Source organism: Zophobas morio, unplaced genomic scaffold, assembly GCF_036711695.1.
Source record: "Zophobas morio isolate AGI-343-1 ecotype UQ-CSIRO unplaced genomic scaffold, CSIRO_AGI_Zmor_V1 ptg000021l, whole genome shotgun sequence".
NCBI classification, from domain to species: domain Eukaryota; kingdom Metazoa; phylum Arthropoda; class Insecta; order Coleoptera; family Tenebrionidae; genus Zophobas; species Zophobas morio.
In genome coordinates, this window is record NW_026972126.1 from 11,940,411 (window position 1) to 11,966,400 (window position 25,990).

At 31.8% G+C, this 25,990-nt stretch overlaps 1 protein-coding gene across 2 annotated transcripts in view; it reads right to left on the reverse strand.

The window, feature by feature from the left end:
* LOC135133058 (phosphatidylinositol 3,4,5-trisphosphate 3-phosphatase and dual-specificity protein phosphatase PTEN) overlaps positions 1-25,990 on the reverse strand; it is a 62,000-nt gene that overhangs the window by 8,385 nt on the left and 27,625 nt on the right. For both annotated transcript variants that reach the window (XM_064061310.1, XM_064061309.1), the window contains exons 3-4: positions 9,213-9,660; positions 2,395-2,890 (exon numbers count right to left, since the gene is read on the reverse strand). In XM_064061310.1, coding sequence (XP_063917380.1) covers positions 2,395-2,890; positions 9,213-9,660 — 944 coding nt within the window. The remainder of the gene's footprint in view (positions 1-2,394; positions 2,891-9,212; positions 9,661-25,990) is intronic.

Below are 25,990 nucleotides of genomic sequence, written 5' to 3' on the forward strand. Positions count from 1 at the left end.
TTGCATTCTAACTTATACAAACAGAAGGTGATAGCGCTATAACAACTTGATGTACTGCCAAAAGGCCGGCCGATTTTAGCAGACATTTGACCAATCACTGCTGCAGGCGCGTTAATCAGAGGGTATCAGACACGTATCAGTCTTTATAGCTATTTCTCTTTAATTCCGCTAAACAGAGAGCGATAGCAGATATGACATTATTCGACGTTTATTCTTGTAGTCGGCCGGCCTCAGCTGCTGCTCCTCGCAGTAAAAATATTCAAACTTCCCGGCACGATTTGTGCTTCCGAACGAAAGTGAATAAATTAGATAACGCTTTTTGTAATTAAAAAAATAATAACAACAGTAAAATCAGGTGATTTCAAAATAGCTTTAAATTATATTCTTGCGTTTAAAATAAAAATGAATATCGCAAATTGACAAGTTCGGTGACAGACTCGGCCTGGCCTAACTGGCCCCCCCTGACGAGCCGCCACTGTTCTCAAGAACATTTTTAACGATAAAGGGTTGTAAACATAGTAAGCTAAGAATAAGTTCCGGCTAAACGGGTTGACGTCATCGGCATTTTTTTAAGAGGAGTGGGAAAAAGCCTAAACAATGCCGAGATTACAGAAAGCACGTCGCCATGCCACGAACTTGCGAGATCTGTCGACGGACCAAAAACCAATTATTAGTATTATTATTCTTTTTTTTAATAAAATCCGGGATATCCGATATGACTTGCTGAAAGTATTACAACTTAAGCCCGATTTAGAGTAGGCGAATTAAATATTTAATTCGGATTAGAATCCGAGGATCTGACTGGCTGAATTTGACCACGTGATTGGTTAATTGTGTGATTAAGTTATTAGCGTGATTACGTGCCTGCACAAACCGGTTCATAGCATTATTTTTTAATCCAATTAAATTAACGACTTCAGACCACAGCTTCCTCTAAAACAATTTTTATTTAAAATAAACTCGTATGTATAGGTAAAATAATTACGAGTACTATTATCATCTGCTTATAATATTAGATTTGCTGTATCATTGGATTGATATTTCTAGCTATTGTCAGTATCTATAAATTTATTGAAAGTCATAAAATATTTGCAAATGGTGATCTAAATCTATCATACTTCAAGAATATAATCGAAAATGAAAGATATGATGCGAATTTTTATTTTAAACTTATTTAATTATAAATATATTTATTATACACATTGCATCAGATGGTGAAAAAATAAATGACAATACAAAATACAAAAATACGTGACTATCGGCAATGCTCGCAACTATGTTGCCAATTTATACGAAAAATTTTGTTACCTAACTACAAGTAGCAAGGAGTTTTTAAAATGCGATTTGTTGAAGGTTAGCTGATAGAATAATGGAAATTCTCTAGACGTATTTGATCATAGTTCGATTCCGATTGGCAATTAGAGCTGTCTACGACAAAAAATTTTCTTACGTTTAAAAATAAACTTAATTGGTGACTGGTTAATAACAGGAATAAAACCGACAGACTGTCTGTGTACCTTGAACGCCAGTACAAGTGTACTCATTTCAAAATTTATAGCTCACGAAATAATCTTAACCAGATTAAAACCCAACAAAAATGCACTGACGCCGATGATATAATCTGCAACTTTTTACGGATGGTACTGACGCCTAATGCTGTCATAAATAATAACAAAATTAATACAATAATACAGAAAATTTTTATATCTACTGGAAACAAGTACTGTTTGAATGTAAAAAAAAAACTTTATTTTTACGGATACTGTTTTTGTTAGGTTCTGAAATAAATTAAGAGATCAAAAAAAAAAATCATCTTGATTTATTCCAGGAGACCATTTACTTTGTACCCTGTTCCACTAACTACTAAAACGTTACCAATTTTCAAACCTTAAAGATTCCTTAGACTTTGAATATAATAATAGTGGACCCGTCTGGGCTCTTTACATCCACTACGACCTGTTAATCGTTCTTCTCAAAGAATTTCCACTCTACAAAACTTAATTAAAAGGAGAAATTTGTTTCAATAATACCAAAATTATCTTTTCAATTCTTGTTAAAAGAAATGAATCTCTATCAATCCTGAGATTAACTTAATGGATGGACAGAATAATCTTCCCGTTGTTTTATCTTATCCTTGTGTCAAGTACTTAAGCAACTTTAATCGTTAAGTAAAATACACCTCATTAGCGATAGTTCACTTATCTGTAACTCCATGGTAATCAGTGTTTTTGTTGAAATATTTTACAAAGCTTTTGCGTCCAGACAAAAATACCTGAACAATAAAAATTTTCATGTTTGCGGTTGGCTGTGCAGCTAGTTACAAAATTCCCTCACTCATACCTCCTGATAATTCTTTTCCCGTCCACCATTTCCTTTTTACCTATGACCTCTTACCTGAAAATCGGCACTGAACACCTTATTCTGCTTGTCTTTTTTATTCACAATATCGAGTTCGTCCTTCTTCAACGTCAATACGTAAGTTTGTTCGCACGCACCACTACCATTCTGTTCGATGAAACCGTTCGAATTGTCCGCTTGGTTCACAACAAAGAACGTATTAAACCAAAACTGGAAAACTCTTTCTTTCCTACCGATTTTCGACTTATTATAAAACTCGATCTTAATGTCACCGACCAACACAACACACAGATCCATATTGATCACCAACTTCGACACTCCCTTTTTCACTTCGTAAACGCCACTTTTGTACAACTTGTTACATTTCTGAGTGTGCTGGTCGCCTTGCTCCTGCAGCGTCTGTTGAGATATCGAGAAACAGACGTACCCCTGGCCTCCTGCGAACGTCGGCACCGGTTCCAGGATGATCTGCTTGATGTACATACATACGGGAACGTACTTCAATCTCTCCCTTAGTAGGGTTTCATAGTACCTGTGCAACAGACAAAAGAGAGTTAGTTTTTTGGGAAAATCAACTCAAGGTAGATGCATAAACCACAAATACACGAGTATATAATTTTATAAAATTTAAATAGCATTCACTGTGCAAAATTTCGAGGTGATGTCGTCCAATTGTTGGTGGGGATGATTGGCCAAATGTTGGTTACATTACTCATGTTTTTTAAAACTTTACCGATAAAAAACATAAAAGTATGAAAAATATATTTTTAAAATGATAATACTAGGAATTGACCAAAAGAATTTATTGCAGTTTATAATGGAGTAGTATTTACTTTTAATGCATTTTCGTAGCATTAACAGGGAGCAATTTGAGTCGTTGCAAAATAACGGATCAACTTATCGTTCTGTTATTTAGTGTTCTGTGTAACAAATATTGCACAAAATATTGTATAAACTACCTTTTTAATCCCCATTTTATCTGGTTTCGTTTTTAATGTACGTATTTTTCCTTCGAAATAAAGTCTAAACAACTAAATATAATTTATTACGTGTCAATGAAATGTGAAATAGAATATAAACATTTCCCTGGATACCGATTTCGCACATATTTATAAAAAAATTGTCGAAGGTTATTACGATAGAACGCTGTCCGTACTAGTGCGGACAATATGAACTATATTTAAAGTACATACCAATGGAAAAAATGCTTTTCCAAAAATCGAAAAACTGAAAAATCGAGGAGAAATCAAAACATTTTAAAAATGAAAAAATTGAAAAACCAAAAAATCGGAAAATTAAAACGTCGAAAATTTTAAAAATCCGGAAAACGAAATTCTCAAAATTGTCGAAAAATTTAAAAAAATGAAAAACCGACATGACGAGAAATCGAAACACCAGAAAAGCGAAAAATTGCGAAAGATTTAACCGAAAAACTGGAAAATCAAAATTTTTGAAATTCAAAAAATTGAAAAATAGAAACATTGAAGAACCAAAAATCGAGAAATCGAAAAATCTAAAATTGAAAAAACGAGAAAACGATAAATTGAAAAATTCAAAAACTAAAGAATAGCAATTTCGAAAAATTCTAAAACTGAAAGACCGAAAAATTGAAGAATCGTGAAACTGAAAAATCGAGAGATCGAAAAGTCGAAAAAGCAAAAATTAATTGAAAAATCAAAAATCGATTATTCGAGGCATTGAGAAATCGAAAATTTAAAAATTTAGAAACGTCAAAAATTGAAGAGTCGAAAAATTGAAACATCGTAAAATTGAGAAATCGTAAAACTGAGACATTGGAAAATTCAGAAATCGAGAACTTGAAGTGTCGAAAAATTACGACATCGAAAACTGTTAAATTTAACCCAAAAACTGAAAAACGAAAATTTTAGAAATTCGAAAAATTGAAGAACGAAAAATCGAGAAATCAAAAAATCTAAAACTGAAAAACCAAAAAATCCGGAAACCTTTCGGTTTGTTTTTTTAAATCAATTTCAATCAAGAGAAATCGAAAATCCAAAATTTAAAAATTCGGATAATTGAAGAATCGAAGAATTGAAAAATTGAAAAATTGAAAAATTCCAACATCGAAATGAAGAAAAATTGGGAAATTGAAAAATTCTTCAAGTTTTCTTCACATTTTTCAATTTTTTGATTTCTCAATTTTTTGCTTTTTCGATGTGTAATTTTTCAATTTTTAAATTTTAGGTTTTCCAATTTTTCAGTTTTTCTATTTTTCAATTTTTCGAATTTTTAAATTTTCGATTTTTCAGTTCTTCAAATTTTCGTTTTTTAAAAATTTTGTTTTTTTTTTATTTGTTTCTATTTCGGTTTCTCAGTTTTCCGATTATTATCCGACTTATCAATTTCTCGATCTTTTGATGTTTCAAATTTTCGATGTTGGAATTTTTCAATTTCTCGATTTTCCGTTTTTCGATTGTTGAATTGTCCGATTTTTTTTAAATTTGGACTTTTGATTTTTCAGTTTTTCAATTAAATTTTAGATTTTTCGATGTTTCGATTGCTCGATCTTTCGAGAAATTGAAGAATCTAAAAATTGCGACATGGAAAAATGTTAATTTTAACAGAAAAACTGAAAAATAAAAATTTTTAAAATTCGAAAAATTGAAGAACGAAAAATGGAGAAATCGAAAAGTCGAAAAATTCAAAAACTGAGGAATGGAAACATTAAAAAATTTCACGAAAAATTGAAAAACGTAAGGAAAATTGAAGAATCGCGAGATTGAAAAATAGAGAAATCGACAAGTCGAAAAAGAGAAAATTTAAAAAATCAAAAAATTGAACAATCAAATTATTCGAGAAATTGAGAAATCGAAAAATTAAAACTTTAGAAACGTCAAAAATTGAAAAATTGACAAGCCGCAAAATTGGGAAATCGTACAACCGAAACATTCGAAAATTGAGAAATCGAAAAATAAAGAAATCGGGAGATCGAAAATTTGAAGAATCGAGAAATTGACGAATCAAAAAATGTTAAATATAACGGAAAAATTGAAAAATCAAAATTTTAAAAATTGAAAAATAGAACCATTCAAGAACGAAAAACTGAAAAATCGAGAAATTGAAAAATTTTAAAACTGCAATGAAGAAAAATTGAGAAATCGAAAAATTGGAAAACTGAAAATACAAAAAACCGAAAATTTGAAACATCAAAAGATCGAGAAATCGATAAGTCGGAAAATAGAAGAAATATATCGAAGAACTGAAAAACTCAAAAATCCCAAACTGAGACAACGAAAAATTGAAAAATGGAAGAAAAATTGCAGAATCGAGAGTCTGAAAAATTGAGAAATCGACAAGTCGAATCGATTATGGAAGTGGAAAATTTAAAAATCGAAAAATTGACAATGTGAAAAAGTAAAAAATGGAGAAATCGAAACGTCGAAAAATTCAAAAACTAAAAAACGGAAATATTGAAAAATCCCTAAACTGAAACATCGAAAAATTGAAAAATGGAAGAGGAATTGAAGAATCGAGAAATCGACAAGTCGAAAAATAAAAAATTTAGACACGTCAAAAATTGTAAAATTGAGAAATTGTAAAACTGAAACCTCGGAAAATTGAGAAATCGAAATATGTTAAATTTAACCGAAAAACTGAAAAATCAAAATTTTAAAAATTGAAAAATAGAGACATTGAAGAACGAAAAACTGAGAAATCAAAAATACAAAATTAAAAAAATCGGAATATTGAAGAATCGAAAAACTGAAAAATCGAGAAATTGAAAATTTTCAATTTTCGGCAAATTGAAAAATGGGAGGAGAAATGAAGAATCGAGAAATTGAAAAATCGAGAAATCGACAAGCCGAAAAATCGAAGTCGAAAAAACGAAAATTGAACAATTTAGAAACGTCAAAAATTGTAAAATTGTGAAATCGTAAAACTGAAAATTCGGGAAATTGAGAAATCGAAAAATGAAGAAATCGAGAAATCGAAAATCTGAAGAATCGCGAAATTGACGAATCGAAAAATTGTGACATCAAAAAACTTACAGGGAAAATTGAAAAATCAAAATTTTAAAAAATCGAAAAATTGAAAAATCTAAAACCGAAAACTCGGAAAACCTTCCGGTTTTTTCACTTTTCGATTTTTCAATTAATTTCAATCAAGAGAAATTGAAAGTCCAAAATTTAAAAAATCGGAATATTGAAGAATCGAAAAACTGAAAAATCGAGAAATTGAAAAATTCCAAAACTGAAATGAAGATAAGTTGGGAAATCAAAAAATTGAAAAATCGAAATATCAAAAAGTAGAAAAATCGAAAAAGCAAAAAACCGAAAAGTCGAAAAAGAAAGAAAAATAGGTGGACTGAATGAAGAGCCGAAAAATTGAAAAATCGTACAACTGAAACATGGGAAAATTGAGAAATAGAAAAATGAAAAAATCGAGAAATCGAAAACCTGAAGAATCCAGAAGTTCAGGAATATGTTACTTTTTAAGATTTATTCGATAAAATTATAAGATGACACGATTTACCATGCTTCCGATAACCTTACAACTTTTGCGGGATTTCAAACCACTCGGTTTTCTAATTTTAAAGTCAAATTGTAAAATGTTATACAATTTTGATTTTTTTCCCAAAAATCTGGATACCAAAAGTAAAAACTCAACACGGATTCATAAACCATAAATGGGGTGTAGTAAAATGTAATAACATTTACTATTGCGATCTACTTGATATTCCTCACATACATACAAAATTTGACATCAGTTGGTCCAACAGTTTCCAAGATTATCTGTCAACTAAAAATCCGGTCAGACGGCAGACACAGAAAGAAAACATGAAAGTAGCCAATCGCCCAGTAGACGCGATTACAATACCTCTTTAGCTTATACTCTGGAAGTAAAAAATTGGTCTAAAATTATTACAGAACTTCCCTTGCTTGGATTTTTCTGCGAAAATCGGGATTCTTTTGGGAAAAACTCGAGGCAATTTATAAACCACAAGTACAGGAGTGTGTTATGAATGATGAATGAATATGTCAATTTTACTGGTTATTCTATTATTAAAAGTTTGAGATGATGTTTGAAAGGAACAACACAAGAATTCTAACTGGAGATTCAGCTTGTGGGTGATAACCTGAAAACGTGTGCAAAATTTGATACCTACCAAACAGTTTAGTAGTTTCAAAGTTCAATTTTTTTTCGCAACTTTGAATTTTCCCCCTCAAAAAAAAGGAATGAATTATTAGATTTCGGCTATTAGAATACATATTTCTAAAAGAATTCCTGAACAAAATTTTGAGTCGTCATCTCATTAGTGTTTTATTAAAAAAAAACTAAACTAAAACCGGAAGACCTACTTTATCACGTCCTAGGAGCTTAAAAACGTCAACATTTTGACCACTTTTACGCCTTTGAACTTATTTATTATTCATTAAAATAATTCAAAGCCATTGTGACTTTTAAATACACACATAAAAATGCAAATATCTGAAGAATTATGAAGTTAATGACGTCATCGACAATGAATAATAAAACAAAATAAAAAAAATTCCGATAAAGAAAATTAATGTGCATGTTCGACCGCTTTTTTAAAATACTGTTACCTTTAAATTATTGAGCTTACTTATACAAAGTTGTTTCAAAATCATAAATTCAAATCTGGAAATGACATTTTTTTAAGCGATAGAACACACACTTCCTTGTATATCAAGTTTCTGTTAACCTTCTAACACCACAAAATATAGGTCAGTAAGTTGGTGTCGTTAATAATCATTATAGTATGCTTATTAAAGAAATAAAAATGTAAAATAGTAACAGTTTTGCATTCATGTAGTCGACAAGATAGTAAGTTTTTGACTTTAATTAAACCCAAAACTGCACTTAAGTACATTATAATTTCACATATTTCGAAATCTAAATAACTAAAACCGAAAATTTGACGTAAATCGCACGAGGTCGCTGAGTCGCAAAAAATACAGCAAAAAAAAATTATTGCTATTTAATACATCTCCAAACCACAAAACTGACTGTTGTAAATTAATTCCTGACGTCAGCGCATTTTTCAACATAAAAAAGAAATATTTCCTGTAGCCGTATAACACAGGAGAAGATAAAAGTAATTGAACTTACCGCGGAAAACCCAGGGAAAACCGCATCAATCGGCAAGACGTTTTATTCAAGCTTAACGTCAAATAAAACTCCGACAAAAAAGTAGTCGAAAAATAAATTTAAAAAAACTTATAGAGAGTTCGCAATTTAGTCCAACATGATCGTGTTTTATAAGTGTAAAATTTGTCAGACCGCCAATACCTTGATGTTGTTAGTATTTTGGTGCTTGGATACCGAAAGCAAATTTTAATAATTAAGGTACGTAATTTAGTTCACGATTTAATCATAAAAATGATTTATGTTTTTGGAAATTATAAGCAACAATTAGTGCACTACGAAAAAACGACAGGCTTGCGCACGCCATATTAAATTTAATTAGAAAAGATTGAGGCTTGCAACAAATCTGACACGACTATTTTCATATTTTTTTGTTATTTTTACACCGGTGTAGAGATTTTATAAATAGGATGTACTCTATGTATACACAGTAATGAATAAATTGTGAAGCGTACAAGTTTTAATAAAAAAACGAAACGCTTAAGTCGTGTTCTCACGTTATTTCTTATTTTTATCAGTGCGAAGGCCTTATTATGTGTGCAACATTAACCAACCTATATCGAGTTTAATGAAAATACGTAATTTTATAGCTTTTGCTTGTCCGATATGATGATAGGAAGAGAAATCATTAGCATAATTTAAAAAAAGCAAAGGGCTATGGATCGAACCTTCCGGAACACCAAGGCGACTTGATGGAATTCCAATGGTATGCAAAAACTAATTACCTTATGTAGCGCACTTGGCTGGGAATGGTCACCCCCTTGCGATCCTGCGTCCGCGCCTGACCGTAGTGGTTTAGGGCCTCGTCGGCCGTGGCAAAGGCGCCACTGTGAAGAAGATAGCAACAGATCATGGTGCCCGTCCGACCTTTGCCCGCCTTGCAATGGACCACGGCGACGTTTTCGGGGTTCTTCGACAGCCACTCCTGGACGTTGCGGCAGAACGGCTGTATCAATTCGATTTTTGGCGGGTTGTGGTCGTCGAAAGGAAAACTTTGTACTCGGTTGTGGAACTTGGATTTGTCGTAGTTGCGTTCCGAACACAGGTTGTAGATGAAGTAGTGGTTGTTGTGCTTCGAGTCAAGGAGCTTGACGACGTCGTCGATGTGGTTCCGATAGACTCCTTCGATGTTCGAAGCTGGGTAACCCATGGCGATGATGTTGTCAGTTATGTCTAGTCTGGGTTAAGGAAATTTGCTGGAATGGCGAGACCGAAGACTTTCGACAATGAATTGTGGGCATTAATAAAAAAAAAATGCGGGTCTCGACGTTCGGCTCGTCGTGGATGTCGAGACGAAATTTGCATAAGTTGTATACACGTTTTTTGGTATGTGTAGATCATTCATTATAAAACTTGATTTTATCTTTTTCGTTCCATGAAAGCTAAATTTTCTGACTTAAAAAATAATCTATCAAAGCTGTTCTAATAGTTTTATAGTTGTCACTAATAACAATGTCGCAGATAAGGTTGTAAGTAAGTTACACGCATGTTATAAAATGGCGACTTTATTATTCTATCTGTAATCTATCTATACTTATATAATAAAGCTGAAGCTTTTGTTTATTTGAACACGTTTATCTCAGAAACTACTGGTTCAAATTCAAAAAGTCTTTTTGTGTTGGATAGTCTATGTATCATATCTACATATAGGCTATATAACATCACGCTACGATCATTAGGAGCGAAGTACCACTGAAAAATTTGGAAAAACGGGAAAATTATTCCTCCTTTGAGAGCTTCCGTTGCGTACGCAGCTTAAACGGTTAAAGTTACGTAAAAATCATATATGATGAAATTGTTCCCCTCTAAAAGTTCTAAAGAAAAGTCCGCGACAGCATAATGTCTATCTTTTAAGGTCGACTCAGTATAACCTTTTTTATGGTAATGAAATTTGTTCTAAAATAATAATGCATTATGTGTAAAATTCTCGCGTCACAGTGTTTGTAACCGAACTTCTCCGAAATGGGTTGACCGATCTGTATGAAATTTTTTATGTATATTCGGTAGGTCTGAGAATAGGTTGTAAACTATTTTTTAAACCCCTAAGTGATAAGGGGGGCGCACCCTAAAAAATTTTGGTATATTTTTTGGACAAAATTTTTTATTTTTATTTTTTTAAGAATTGACATCAAAAAATACACGTAACCCTAAATTTTCACCTTTATACCACCAACCCCCATTTTTTAATCTATATAATAAAAATTAATTGCTGTTCCTGTTAGTCTCGCTAAGACTCAAAAACGGCTTGACCGATTTGAAGAATTTTTTATATTACGGGGATGGTTTATAAATAAAAAAAATAAGGAAAACTTAAAAGAACAGTTAAAAAACAAAAAAAATCTAAAAATTTTGTATGGGAATCGCCACTTCGAATTAATTTCAATAGTTGGCGTTTTTGACGGACCTGTCGTCTAACTGATGTGTCATACAAAACTAATTCTTCCGTGCAATTGTGAAAAGTATATTGCATTTCAAATCGTTCTTTGTTTTTCGTAAAAAAAAACGTCGTTTATTTTAAGAAAAGTCTTGGTTAAAGTGAATTTAATTACACATTGAGAAAGTTTCTTATTAATTTTGATCTGCCATTCTATTTACCTATATTCACTTTGTTGGTTTCGACAAAACCTCAAACTTTACCGTTATTCGAGGATTTAATTTGAACTTTTCAATATTTTAAAATTCTCAAGACAAAATTTACAGATTTGATTGACTGTGAAAATAATTCTGTGTCGTTTTATGAAGTTCATTAAAATGCCGAGAAGACGACAGCCTCACATAGGTCCACGAAGTCGATCAAATGTGCGACGAACTACCTCAGGTGCAAACCGCAATGATTTATTTCATGGGTAATTCGGATATGGAAGCTGATCAGCGTTGTGCTCATAATCAACATGAATAAAATGAATAAAACTGAATAGAAACTAATATTCGAAGTACGAAGTACCTACTTCATTATTACTCTTATATACCTGAGCATCTACTCTATGTACTGAGTACCTACTTGGAAACATTGTATCTCCCCGGACACAAATTGAACATCTACGCGTTTTGTGAGCATTTAATCTAAAAATGAGGATCGGCGTGGCAAATAACTGAGCTGTCTGTAAAGCAGCTTAGAAAACGAGTAGGATCGTTGTAAGAGTGAATTTTAACTAAACATGGCGACTTTCATGAACGTGGAACGTCGTCAAAAGGTGCATTCAGTTTGAAAAACACATTAGGAGCATGAATATCGAAAACTTTTCAGGTAATTAACTCTTATTTATGCATAAATTGTGCAGTGCGTTTTTTATAACACTGGCCATAGAGATTCCCATCTCAAGGTGTCTACCCCATACTAACTTATATTTTGGTCACTCGATTTTTGCTTTGATGGTTGAACACTGTCACTGTTGTCCTTTTTTGTTGTATCGAGATGCTACTTGAGCATCAACTGTTACCTACTGAAGTATTAATATCATCTAGGAAAACTAGAAATATTTTGATTTGATATTCGAGTAGGTACTTCGTATTTCGAGTATGAGCATCTATTGAGTTTTATTTATATCAACCATTGTCAAAAAATTGATCGAACGTTGTTTTGACAGAACTTCCTTCGCACCAAAAGTATAATGAAACATATTCAGCATTTTCGAGTTGAGTATTTTCTTCACACAATTTTGAGATGACCTAATCAACACGTATACCACCTTGGATTGGTGCAGTGTAATACTAAAAATAACTGTATTGTATTCCCAAAATTATCTGCGAAAATCGAGTGAGCCATTCCATCAATTTTTTGGGGGCAATAAATAAATATTCTTAACAATTTACCATGCTTACAATAACTTTAAAACGTCTGCAAGATCTCAAAGTATTCATTTTTGCAACTCTTGAGTTATTCACTAAAATAAATTGACTGATCCATATATTTTTTTGAGTCACTGTAAAAGCAAATCTAAAAAATATGAATGCAATGATAAATTACGAAAATATACTGATGATATTTTCCACATTTTCGATAGGATCTATTCGGCAAAATCTTGAGATGACGTCTTCAAGTTTTTGGGCTTGATAAACAGATATATTTTGATTGAAAACCTACCATGTCAAACAGTAACTTCAAAACCTCTGCAATATTTCAAAATTCAGTTTTGCAATTCTTGATTCAATCAATAAAATAAATTGACTCAGTGATTAATTTTTTTGAGACACCCCCTATGAGCAAAACTAAAAAATATGAATGGAATGATAAATCACAAGTATAGTCTCATCCTATTTTGGACATTTTAGATAGGATTCATTTGGCAAAATTTTGGGCTGACGTCATCAATTTTTTGGAGGGGATAAGTAAATATATTTTGATTAAAAATTTATTATGCTTATCATATGTTTAAAACATCTGCAAGATTTCAAAGCATTCGATTTTGCAGATTCAAAATTAAATTGTAGGTGAAACGAAGTTCACGGGGTCAGCTAGTCACATATACTTACTAAATATACAAATTCATTTCTAGTGGAATTAAGCAAGAACAGACGTAGACGCTACTTTCAAATTTGGTATATATTTTTAAACGAACATAAATCTCACAAAATTTTGGAGTTCGTGGCTCACCTACAATAAGAGTGCCGATTTATACAGGGTGATTCAGGGCACTACTCCATGATTTTAATGGCAAATTAGGGGCAATTCTGCATCAAAGTTGTTAAATTTAAAGGGTGTTAAATTGCAAATTTCCATAGTAACGAGTTAAATTCGTAAATCTGATTGGCTGTTTATTTTTTAACAACCTTTAAGTTTTAACAGGTCTGATTCAGAATTGGGCCTATTATGTGTTAAAAAATACGTTAATAATGTTAGTGACAGCATAGTCAATTCTTTCAAATCATGGACTCTTAAAATTTCGTCAATAATCAAAAATATTTTCCATCGTGGTTAATTTATACAGGGTGTTTGGAAAATGGCGGATTAACTCTCTGCTACGCTCTTAACAATCAACTGGTGAGTCTGGGAAAACTAGTAAAAAAATCCTTCTCACATATTGGTGGGGTTATAATGATTTTAAAATTGGTTCTTTTGTTACGTTTAACAACTAAACAACATATTCATTATCACAATAACTAGTAATAAAACTTTTAGTTAATATTTCTCTCGCCCATGACCATGTTTAATTACCATTTCAGTTAGAATGTACAAAGATGTAGTTGTGTTGTTTTTGTAATAACTTGATAAAATTCCATTTAACAACAATGTTTGCCTAATATAAAGCAAAGGTACAAATCAGTAAAAATCGAGAAAACAGTTAAAAATGTTTGACGTATCAAAAGTTGTCAAACTTTTCAAAACCCTACGTTTAAAATGTTCGCAGCTAATTTTAGGTCCCCTGGTTTTTTATTGTCGGATAATAATAAATAATTTAAAGGAATCTGATGTTTTGTTGCTGGATGAACTTGAAAAAATCTTTTTGAGCTTTTAGTGTTTCATTTTTTATGAATTTGAAAAAGTCTTGAGTGCCGCAGTGTATTTTTTTTAATTCTGGAGACTCTTCGGTATTATTCTCGGAGCCCATGGAGATTTTTTTTTGCAAATTATTATTAAAACAATTTTGGGGGACTTTGGTGTTCTATTTTCAGAAAATTCTAACCTGACCTGTTTTTGAGTTAATTTTGGAACCCCCGTTTTATTTTGAAAAATTTAAAACAATCTTGTGGTTCTAGGTATTCCTGTTTGGCAAGAATTTAAAGTGCTTTGGAGTCTCTAGTGTCTTTTCATATATAATCATTTAATAAAATTTCTTAGAGGATACATTATTTGCCAAAATCAATCTTACCTTGGTAGGTACTAACCCCGCCCACCCACTCTCTCTTTTCTTAGAGGGTATGTCATTTGCCAAAAGCAGTTTTATCTTAGCAAGTACTAGCCCCGCCCACCCGCCCTGTCTTTTCTTACAGGGTATCTCATTTGCCAAAATCACTCTTTATTTAGAAGGAACTAGCCCCGCCCACCCACCCTCTCTTTTCATGGAGGGTATGTCATCTGCAAAATCAGTCTTATCTTAGCTGGTACTAACACCGCCCACCCACCCTGTCTTTTCTTAGAAGGTATCTAATTAGCCAAAATCAGTCTTATCTTAATAGCAACTAGCCCCGCCCACCCACCCTCTCTTTCTTACAGGGTATCTCATTTGCCAAAATCACTCTTTATTTAGCAGGAACTAGCCCCGCCCACCCACCCTCTCTTTTCTCGGATGGTATTTCATTTGCCAAAATCAGTTTTGTCTTAGTAACTCCCAGCATTTCCAAGGCAACTCAGCCAACAATCCATAAAAATATGTTTTTAAAGATATCAAGTAATTTTTTGCCAAGGTCGTGGAAACCAGTTTTGATGACGTTGCAAATTTTAAAATTCTGTTCTTTCACTCTTTTTGATAAATGATCTAAAACTTTTTACGTATTTTTTGCCATATAATTCACCATTAAAATTGTGTAGTGGTGGTTTGAATCACCCTGTATAGCAAATGTAAAAATTTATTTTAATTGGTCAACAGTTATTTTTCAAGAGCACTATTTCTGGTTGCGTTGACAACAGTTACGATTTATACCTAATTAAATTCGAGCATCTGTGACCCGCGATCCATGAATCAAGAGCTTTCCATGTATGTACATATCTGAATAATCTGATATTTTTATTTGTATACGTACTTTACCACAAAACTGCAATCAAAACTACACTTGAGTGAGTTTAAATGAAATTCACAAGTGTTACGTGGTAAGAAAGGGAACTGCATATACAGGGTGAATCACTAACCGCGCGGTCCTCGATATCTCATTAATTATTCGAGATAGAAAAAAGTTAAAGATTAAAATTGAACGATTTTTTGAATATTAAAATGAATTTAGATTATACAGGCTGTTTTGTTTTTGAGGCATAACATACAACTTGAATTTTTTATATATTTTTACATATTCTCATTAACGTTTTCCTAGACTTTATAACGACAGCTTATTTTTGAAATTAAAGTATATTGATTGTTTACAAAAAAATCTAAAACATCACAATTTTTCAAATATCGAAATTCCAATCCATGTACCTCTGAAAAAAAGTAAAAAACCGCAATATTTATCCACAGAATAAATCAGAAAACGATGCAGTAATAAAATACCGAGTGTTCTTTTTGAAGGATTAGAAATATCGACGTTGAAAATTGTAATATTTTGAATTTTTATAAACACTCTGTATAATAAATCTCGTTCTTATTTATATGTACCACAAAATATTGTAACGCAGATTTTAAAAATAATCCAATTGCGAGTGTTTAAGTCCAAAAAAATAAGTCGGGTGTTCGTCTTAAAATAGAACATTCTGTATATTCTTCAAGAAGAATAGAACTTTGGTCTCCAACTTTTTTTCCATTTCTTATAATTAATGAGGAACGCGACTTAGTGACTCACCTTGTATATACCGTAAGGTGTAAAAATTTGAATATTTATGAATTTCGAAAACTGGTTTTAGTGCAAATCTAATGCTGTTTAATTAGTTTTTTGGAGTTTAAAGGTCCAATTTCACGGAAATTTGAAACTTTTTCTGCTAATGGTCAGCTATTAATAGGTTATTTATTACAACTGTACAAAAAAGACCCAGATGGATAATTTGCATGGTAACTAGTAAATCCGGTTATCGCATAAATGTGGAAAAAAAACGAAAATGTTTGATAAAGACATCAAACTAATCGGCAAACAGCAAAAGCTCAAGGCGCAGTCGAGCTACTTTGATTTTACAAAGGTAAACATGCGTAACGAGTATCTGTTATGACTGAATTCTTGTACATTTAGATATGAAAAGGATGATGAAAATTTTGTCAATGTGTTCTAGCAGTAGTTAATTACCAATAAAAAATTTTAGTCAGTAGCGTAAATTATTTGCAGCAATTAAAAAAAAGTACTTTAGTTGGTCACCTTTAAGATAAAATTACTTCTTCATTAAGCCAACTAATAAATGTCACCACGGTCACAGAATTATCTCGTAAAATTTCGGTCTTTATTAGGGTACCCATGTATGGCACAGTGAAGTTTTCTAAAAAATGTAGAAAAATTTATATCTGTAAAATAAGAACAGTAATTTAGAGGTTACTACAATAGCGCTATTAATAATTACACATTTACCTTGTTCTTGTTTCTTTCGATAAAAATAACACCACAAATGTAAACAAGATCAGTTTTACCAATTACTTAAGCTTTCATAATTTCTTGGAATTAATCAGCTTCGATTGTATACTTGAAGTTTAGCGTACACGTCATGTAGACCTTTAATTTTTCCAGTATTTTTTTAAATAACGCCAATGTAATCAAATGCATATTTAAATAACTCGTACAACGCTATCTGAAAAATCGTTGAATACCGACAGCTTTGGATAAATATTATTATTAATTCTTACGGAGCATCCTTATCAGTTTTTACACAAACACATCCTATGTTGCTTTACAATAAAGATACCGGTTAAATGTAGTTGTCAATATTTAATTATGAATTATTAATTATAACGTAACACACCTTCTACAGCTTTAAACAATGCCATTGGTGACGATATATTGTCGGTGAACTAGTTCATTTAGCATAAAATAACAATGATGCAGTTAAATAAAGCAAACGACTTAAGTATGTATATTCAATTTTAAATTATTGAAACACCTCAATGTCCGAACCTTGATGAAACTTTATACCTAAATTAATCGTTTATCCTTGATCTTTGTTCAATATGATTTTAAATAAAAACTTACCTTAAACAGTAAACTTAATTATGATAAAGAATGTTACTATTTTATTAACTTTTTTCTAACAAATTTTGCAATTAATTGGGTTTAGACTAATTTTTTAATTTAATGCTTAACCGCTAATATTTTATTGCTGAAGCCGACCCACGCAGCATTTTCGGCAAATAAAACAGTTTGTTATGAAATTATTGCGATATAAATTTGGCCCAAAAATGAAATTGCAGAAGCCATAATTTACCGCAATACACATGATAGTAACTTTTACACTTTATTAGCGTTGTAAGATTGGCCACTTGCAGCGAATACCTCCTACAAGCCGCAACATAAATTCGTTAAAATTATATATATACACAATTTTACTTTTATTTACACTACTGAAAAACAATTACTTTTTTTTCAAATTTTTATTAATGTTCGTTATCTTATTACTATTAGGTGCTGAAATTTTGCGCAACCTTGTGTATCAGTGAATATTTTGTAGCTATATTCACAAGGTTAACAAGAAATTCAGCATCTAACCGACAAAGTATTGTGAAAACTATTGCAATGTCCAGTCGAACACCAAGGACATTGTGATACGATAAGTGATGATGACACATGCTTTTATATCTGAAAATATAAACTTATCTCTTTGAACACGAGAATCTGTGCCATGAATAAAAATGAAAGCGAAATTAATCAAATTTACATTTTTTTAGAACATGTTTGCTTTTTGTTTAGTCTGCCATTGTCATAACAATAGTGTCTACAAACAAAATTAACATCATAAAACGTTTTTGCAAATTTTCAATTAAGACATGCCCGGTAAAATTGTACACTAATAAAATTTTAGAACCTAAATTTAAAAAATTACTAATCCGCAAAATCACAGTCACAGATCACAGCCGGACGAGGATTTTTACCAGAGGTGACACTTATAGGCTATAAAATTTTGTTAGTATACAAAATTCCGAACATGTTATGCTGTCGTGGATAAAGTTGATTATGTTATTTTTACCACAAGTAACCTAATAACATGAGAAATTATTGTGTTGTTTGATCACTCTGTATAACTCAGGACTTGCGCGCCAACAACAAGTAACACATTAAATGCCCCACATTATTGTAAATATAAATACAAATAACGTTTATGGCACCTGCTTATGTGTCCAATTATATTTTATAGATCCAACAGCGATAACTCAAAAATGAAATGAGGTATAATATTTACAGTTTATTACTTCATATACTTCTGTTTTGAAGGTTTTTTACATAAAACTTAATAGTTTTGAAATTTACTCTTAATTTAAGTTTTTGTAGCTAGTTAATGATCTTCTTCTTTTTTACTGTAATTTAGATAATTATAATACGTCCTATACAAAACATTGCGTTGTTTGGATGCTATCAGAACACTCTGTTCACACCCTTCGCTGCAAAAGGGAAACAAGAACAAAAAAAGATTGTTTACTCAACGATGACAATTTTCTCATACAACTAAAAATTTCGACGTTATTAAAATTTACTTTCCTCTTTTTCAATTGATAAAATCGAAAGATTGTTTAGTCATGCTTAGCTCATTGTGGACTTAAGCACGATTGTTGTCGAAATAAGTCTACACGTACTAAGAAAAAAAGGCAAAATGTAGCCCCACCCACCCACCCTATCCCAGTTGTGATGATTTTTTTTATTCTTCGTGAGCCAGGGGGACGGAGCTTAACTGCAAAACTTTTCATTCGTTGTCAGATCGAGGGGTGGGGCTTAATTGCAATATCGATATTTGTCTACAAGAATTTACCATTTTAAACATGTTTTAAGCTTCTTGTTCTGAAAAGACGACTACGTATATTACGAAAAAAGGTAAAATATATGCCCCACCCACCCACCCTGTCTCAACTGTGATGACTTTTTTATAATGCCAAATTTTTATTACATATTTCTCTCTCTACAAGAAATTACCATGTTAGACATTTTTTTAAGTATCGTATTATTCAAAGCATACTATGTATATTAAGAAAAAAATTAAAGCCAAAGATTAAGCCCCACCCATAACTGCCCTGATCTAAATAGTAATGAAGTTTTCATTTGTTGGCAGATCTAGAGGAGGTGGAGCCTAATTGCAAAATCCATATTTCCTCACAAACAGTTACCATTTTAAACCTGTTTTAAGTTTCTAAAAATTGGACGAAAGTTGTTTTGACAGAACTTCCCTCGCTCCTGAAATACAATGATACATTTTTTTGGGCCACCCTGTATATCCAAATCCAAAAAATATTCATGGAACGAGAAATCACAAGTACAAACTCATCAAAATTTTGGGGTGACGTCATTAATTTTTTAGGAGGGATGATCCCATACATTTTGATAAAAAATTTACCATGCTTATGATAACTTTAAACCATCCCCAAGATTTCAAAGCATTCGGTTTTGTAGATTCCAAATTAAATGTCAAAATGTTGTTTCCTAATTTTGATTTTTTCCCAAAAATCTGGACGTTTCGGGTAAAATTACAATTCGGAGTCATAAACTACATGTGTAAGACTATGTTATTTGATACAATTTAAAACCAAATTACTATGTACAATTTTGAAGTGACGTTACCACATTAATGATGGGGATTATTATCCACATGATATACCTAATATAAATACAAAATTTGACTACAATTGGCGCAATACTTTCGGAGATTATCTGTCTAATAAAAATCCGGGACGGCAGATAGACGAATAGACGGACAGACAGACGGAAACGGGGACCTATTTCTTCGTCCTCTAGGGGTCATGATAGGTCGAGAAAATGCAAAAGTAGAGAGTCGGCCGACGGACTCGATTACAATACTTCCTTTGCTTACGCTCGGGAAGTAAAAATCGAACTATTAAACTGGAAATTCAAAAAATTGGAGAAATAAAAATTCGAAAAAGTGAAAAAACGAGAAAAGTTAAATAGAAAAATTGAAAAATCCAACAGTTAAAAACTCAGAATTTTTATAACTAATAGTAACTATGTAATGTGTAATTTTTCTATGCCAGAAAATCAGTTTTTATTTGATGATATCAAGAATTTCGGAAAAGATTTACATATGTACTTCAATTTCTGTTGTTAATCACTCATTTTACTTCGACGGTAAAATATCAGTATCAGTTTTCCATAAATTTAGTTTAAACGTTTAATAAAGATAGTTGCTAGCTCTGAGAATTTCTGTAAACGAACTTCCTTCAATTTTTCATTGCTTCAGTTTTTAGTTTTGCAAATTTTGATTTCAATTTTTTTTTTGTTTTTATTCATACATTTTCAATTTTACAATTTTTTGAACGTTTAACATTCGATTTTTCAATTTGTCGTTTTTTCAGTTTTTTTGATTCTTCGATTTTATGATTTTTCAGTTGTTCGATTTTTGAAAATACGAATTTTTCAGTTTTACGATTTTGTCACTTTTAGTCTTTCAGTTTTTACATCTGATTTTTTTTAACTTTATAATTTTTAATTCAAGGCATTTCGACAATGAGAACAAAGCACATTCGAATGTTACTGCTTTCGTCACGTTTATTTACATATCGTGTTGACTGAGGATTTTTTAATAGCACCCATTTTTAGATTTTTAAAAATTATTCAGTTTTTTGCATTTACTACTTCTCAGTTTTTCGATTTTTATTTGGCAATTTTTTAAAGATTCGATTTGCAATTTGTTAAGTTTTCAATTTATCAACATTGGATTTTTTGAATATCATAATTTCCAGTTTTTCGATTTTACGGTTAGCTCTATTTATCAATTTCTAGATGCTTTAATTTTTCGTTTATTCCTTTTTGGGTTTTCCAGTTTTCCGATTTTTAATATTTAGATTTTCAAATTTTCAATTTTTTATCGTTTCACTTTCCCAGATTCTAATTTTTAAATTATGAACAAAAAGAACAAATTTATTACAACTGAAATGTTCACGACTTTACAGTTTTTGGATTTTTCAATTTCTATATTTAAATTTTTATTAAATAATTAATTTTTAATTGCTTTCACTGCGCCTATTTATATTATGACTGACCATATTTTTAATAACACCCACTGTCGGATTTTTAAAAATTCTTTCCGACTTTTGATAGGTCTTGGTCCACAATTTTTCGATTTGCAATTTTTCGAATTTGTACTTGCTTTGTTAAACTTTTTCTATTTAAAATTATTCACTTTTACAGTTTTTTAATATTACTTTTCGATTCCCAGTTTTATAGCTTTCAATTTTTCGAATTTTTAGATTTTCGATGATGCAAATTTTCGTTGCTTGAGTTTTTCGATCCGCAATTTGCCGTTTCCTGAATTTTTCGATTTTTCAATTTCTAGGTATTTTAGATTTTCTTTATTTCAATTAAACGATTATTCAATTTTTCATGTTTTAATCAAGACCTCGTTTTTTAATTATTAAATTTTGGACAAAAAAGCAAGTTTAATCGAACTGAAATTTTGAAAAATTGTAAAGCAGAAATTGTTTTCATGTTGCTCTTGTGTTTTCGGTGTGTTTTTCGAATAATGGAAACATCCAAAATCATATCGAAAAAACGATAAATAAAATATCAAAAAATTTAAAAATCTAAAAGTAATAAATTTTAAAAAGAGTTAATCGTAAAGATGAAGAATCGAAATACTGAAAAATTCAAAAGTTTACGCTCGGGAAGTAAAAATAAAAAAAAAATCATTACAATTGCAATGGGGTGGGTGGGCGGGGTTTATATTTTGCCTTTTTTTCTTAATATACGTATATTTTTTGAACAACACGATGCTCAAAAACATGTTTTTAAGTTCTTGTAAAGAAACAAGTATTTTGCGGTTAAGCTGAGTCCCCTTGGTTCAGGGCGAATGAAAAAAATCGTCACAATTGAGACAGGGCGGGTGGGTGGGCCAACATTTTGCCTTTTTGTTTTAATATATGTAGACTTCTTTTCATAACATGAAACTTAAAACATGTTTAAAATGGAAAATTTGTATAAGGAAATATCGATTTTGCAATTACGCTCCGCCCCATAATTGTAAAACGCATATTTCCTTGCATCAACTATTTTAACCATGTTTTAAGTTTCTTGTTATGAAAAGATGGCTATGTATATAAAGAAAAAAGGCAAAATATAACCCCGCCCACCCGCCCTATTTCAATTGTAATGATTTTTTTATAATCGTTGAGAGCGGAATTTAAATGCAAAATTTTATTATTGCTCTCTCTACAAGAGATTACCATTTTTTTGAGTATCGTGTTATTCAAAGGATACTATGTATATTAAGAACAAAATTAAAGCCGAAGATTAAGCCATAACTGCCCTGACCTAAATAGTAATGAAGTTTTCATTCGCTGGCAGACCTTGGGGCGGAGCCTATTTACAAAATCCATCCAAATTTTAGAAAACTTTCATTTGATAATGATTTTTTTCCTTCGAAAATTAACATTTTGTCATTTGACCAATTCTGTTAAAATTGTTGGATTTTACGAAAAAATGAAACTGAAAATAACTTCTACAAATCTGAATTCATAAAAAAATGCTCTTGGCTAATTTTCGAAGTGTTCCAAGGACAAAAAACAGTTTTTTTTTAAGTATTTTTTCGGTAGTTTCGAAGCTCTTTTTTTCTTAAAGGGTGTGTCATTTTCCAAAATCAGTTTTATTTAGCAAATAGCTGCTATCCCCGCCCACCCACCTTTAATTTTTGTAGAGAATATGTCATTTGCCAAAATCAGTCTTATCTTGGCAAGTACTACTACGGATGTGGCAGAAAAACTGATCGTTTACTGATTTTACAAAAAATTTAAAATATTCTTCCTATTACTGGATGTTCTGATTTCCATGTCACTTAGTTATATGCAGCTTTTCTCTCATGGCACTAAAACCGAAATCTTAATAGCAATTCCTACTTTTATAATTCCATCTGTTGGGTAAACAGAGTATAAAAAACAGTCGGTAGTACTAATTGATGTCTACACGTTATAGAACTATTCAATTACATACAATTCCACTTTTAGTTACCATAAATCCATTGTTCTTTCTTAGATTTGGATAATGACTATGAAAATAATGTGACGCAGTCCTTTCTACGACGAGCGGATCACGCAGAGAACCGCAAATCTGTTCCACCCGTGACGAGAAGACTGCCAATTTTTTAAATCTGATACTTTTATGGCATTCGAGCATTGAATATATTGTAATTGTAAAAAAAAAACATATCGGTATTAATAATGAAAATATTAACTACTTTTGAGATTTTTACCAAAAACCTAATGAGCTTGTAGTACTAAAAACCAAATAAACAGCTTGTGAGTCATTCCAAATACAGTGAGTCTCCCAAAAAAATTGTTTTCTTTTAATGCCAACGAAACTTCGAATCAGGTCATATTATATTTAATTCTACTTTTAGTTTTTCTGTGTTTGAAAAATCGTGCTTTTGAAAAAGAGTCTTTTTTATTTCAAATAATTGACATCTGCCTTATTCAAAACTCCTTTATTGGCTGTTCCTGTCGAATCCGGTGCGCAAAAGGATTCGTCCATGAAAACTAGCTCATTTAGGCAAGGTATACACTGTTCAATCGCAACTTGTATCAATTACCGATGGCTTTGCGTGAGAATTTCAACGCGGATTTCACAAAAGAAAAGTCAAAGCATTCGATTTTTCAAAAACCACATTGAATTCAAATATGTCGGATGACCCAAATAACAGCACGAGACAATTTGGAACTAGAATCAACAGAGGTTTTTTTTTAATATTTAGACAGATTTCGATTAAAACTATTCATTTCCTATTTGAGTTACGACAACATTGTTCTTTTTTTTATTTTGATAATGGTTATGAAAATAATGTGACGCAATCCCTTTTAACACGAGCGGATCACGCAGAGAGCCACAATTCCAAGCCACCCGTGCCGAGAAGACTGCCCCAAGGAGCAATTTTTTAAATCTATCAATCACTCAGAACTTGATTTCCTAGTAAAGAAATTATGGACAAGAATTTAGTTGCTTTTTTTGGAAAATAAATAGCGTCTGAATTGTTCGAATCCGTAATCATATTTGTTAACATATTTTTATATAAAAGAAAATTACTTATTACCAAAAAAATTTGAACAACAAAACAATAATCGCCCTGAAATTAATCTTTCTACGGTTTCACTTGCCTCAGATTTACCACCTTTTAACATTATTTAAATATTTATACAAATATCAACCTTTAAAGTAATTATAATTATAAAAGATTTGTGAAAAAAAAAATGTTTGCGTTTATCAACGATTTAATAGTTCTTGTTTTGGAATTACATATTAATTAACGAACAAGCCGATGGAAATAATTCGATACAACAGCTATGTTTGGAATAGGAATCTACGTGACGCCACGAGCAGGTAAAACCCCGTGTCAGGGGTGCGATTTTGTTTCTCGATCGAAGCGATAAAATAAATGTCATTACGTAGGATTTAAATGCAAAAGTTTGCATTTATTCTTTGCATATAAGCTTATTAAATGCTCAAAAGTTTACAATTACCTTAATTTTAAGAACTTGTAACTCAGAATTACGATTTTGAACTTCTATTTTGACATAAATTTCGAGGTTATGTCTCCAAAATTTATCACTTTACTCAGAGCTATCGATAAAAGATCGCTGCACGAAGACTTGATTTCGTGACAGAATCGAGAAATGTGACAGAAATGTAGCATCTCAACCAATCAGCAAACGAGATTTTATCGCTAACGGATTTTTTTCGGTCGAGAAACAAAATCGCACCCCAGGAACGTACTTTAAAAATTTCGGAGTACCGTCCAACCCCTCAAAAAATTCTAGTAGTCACAAAAATCACACACTGCGGAAAAAAAGCAATAAAATAAAAATTTAAGACAAATGTAAAAGTCGTGATTAACTATTAACTATTTTTGTTAGTGCCTCTGGCGGGAACCTGTCTCACCCCTCCCCACCCGTAAGGGTGGGAGCCAGAGCCACCCCCACCTTGGAACACAGGGTAGCATTCATTCTTAAATCTCAACTGATTCATTCGCAATTCACAATTCGTAACTAACAGTCATCTCTCTCGACCGCACGGTCATATACTGTTCTATTCTTGTTATTCTTAGTTATCATAACACTTGTTACTAGCAATATACACTTATTTTACTGTTCGCTGGTCTTATTCATTTATACAATTTTACATGGTCCTTCGAGCCGGATCAGCGACAGAATAACAGTGGTAGTGATAAGTGTAATTCTCAACGTATCATTCATCGGCTGGAATTCAGCAAAATAGTTATCAAAACATTACCCAGAAATCATCCGCGCAGTGTTCAACAATCGGTAACGGCCGCGAGTGCAGTGCAAATCATCCAGGGTCATTCATCGAGAAACTCAGGTAGGCTTTAGTTTTGTCCATTTGCGTAGTGCATTAATCTCGTACCGACGATGCCGAATAACGATTCTCTCTGTAAATTTATCCTTCTGGTTCACGACGTGCGTTCACATGAGGATTTTATCTCCGAGGTTACAAACCACCAAAAAATAGGCGAATTAAGATGCAGGTTGGAGGACTTAAAACGGGTACAATCTGCGGTATTAGGCCTTATGGCTGAACATAAATCGGACACTTTATTAATTACGGATGACGCGGATAGCGAGGAACCTAGCGAACCTGTCGTTTGTGATTTCAGAGATACTTTGAAGAATATTTTTAAATTGCATGGAACTTTCGACGAGCTCATAAGAAAAGGTGATGCGGCATCTCGATCTTCTTCCCCTACCTTCTCCAACTCATGCAATATAAGGGTTAAATTGCC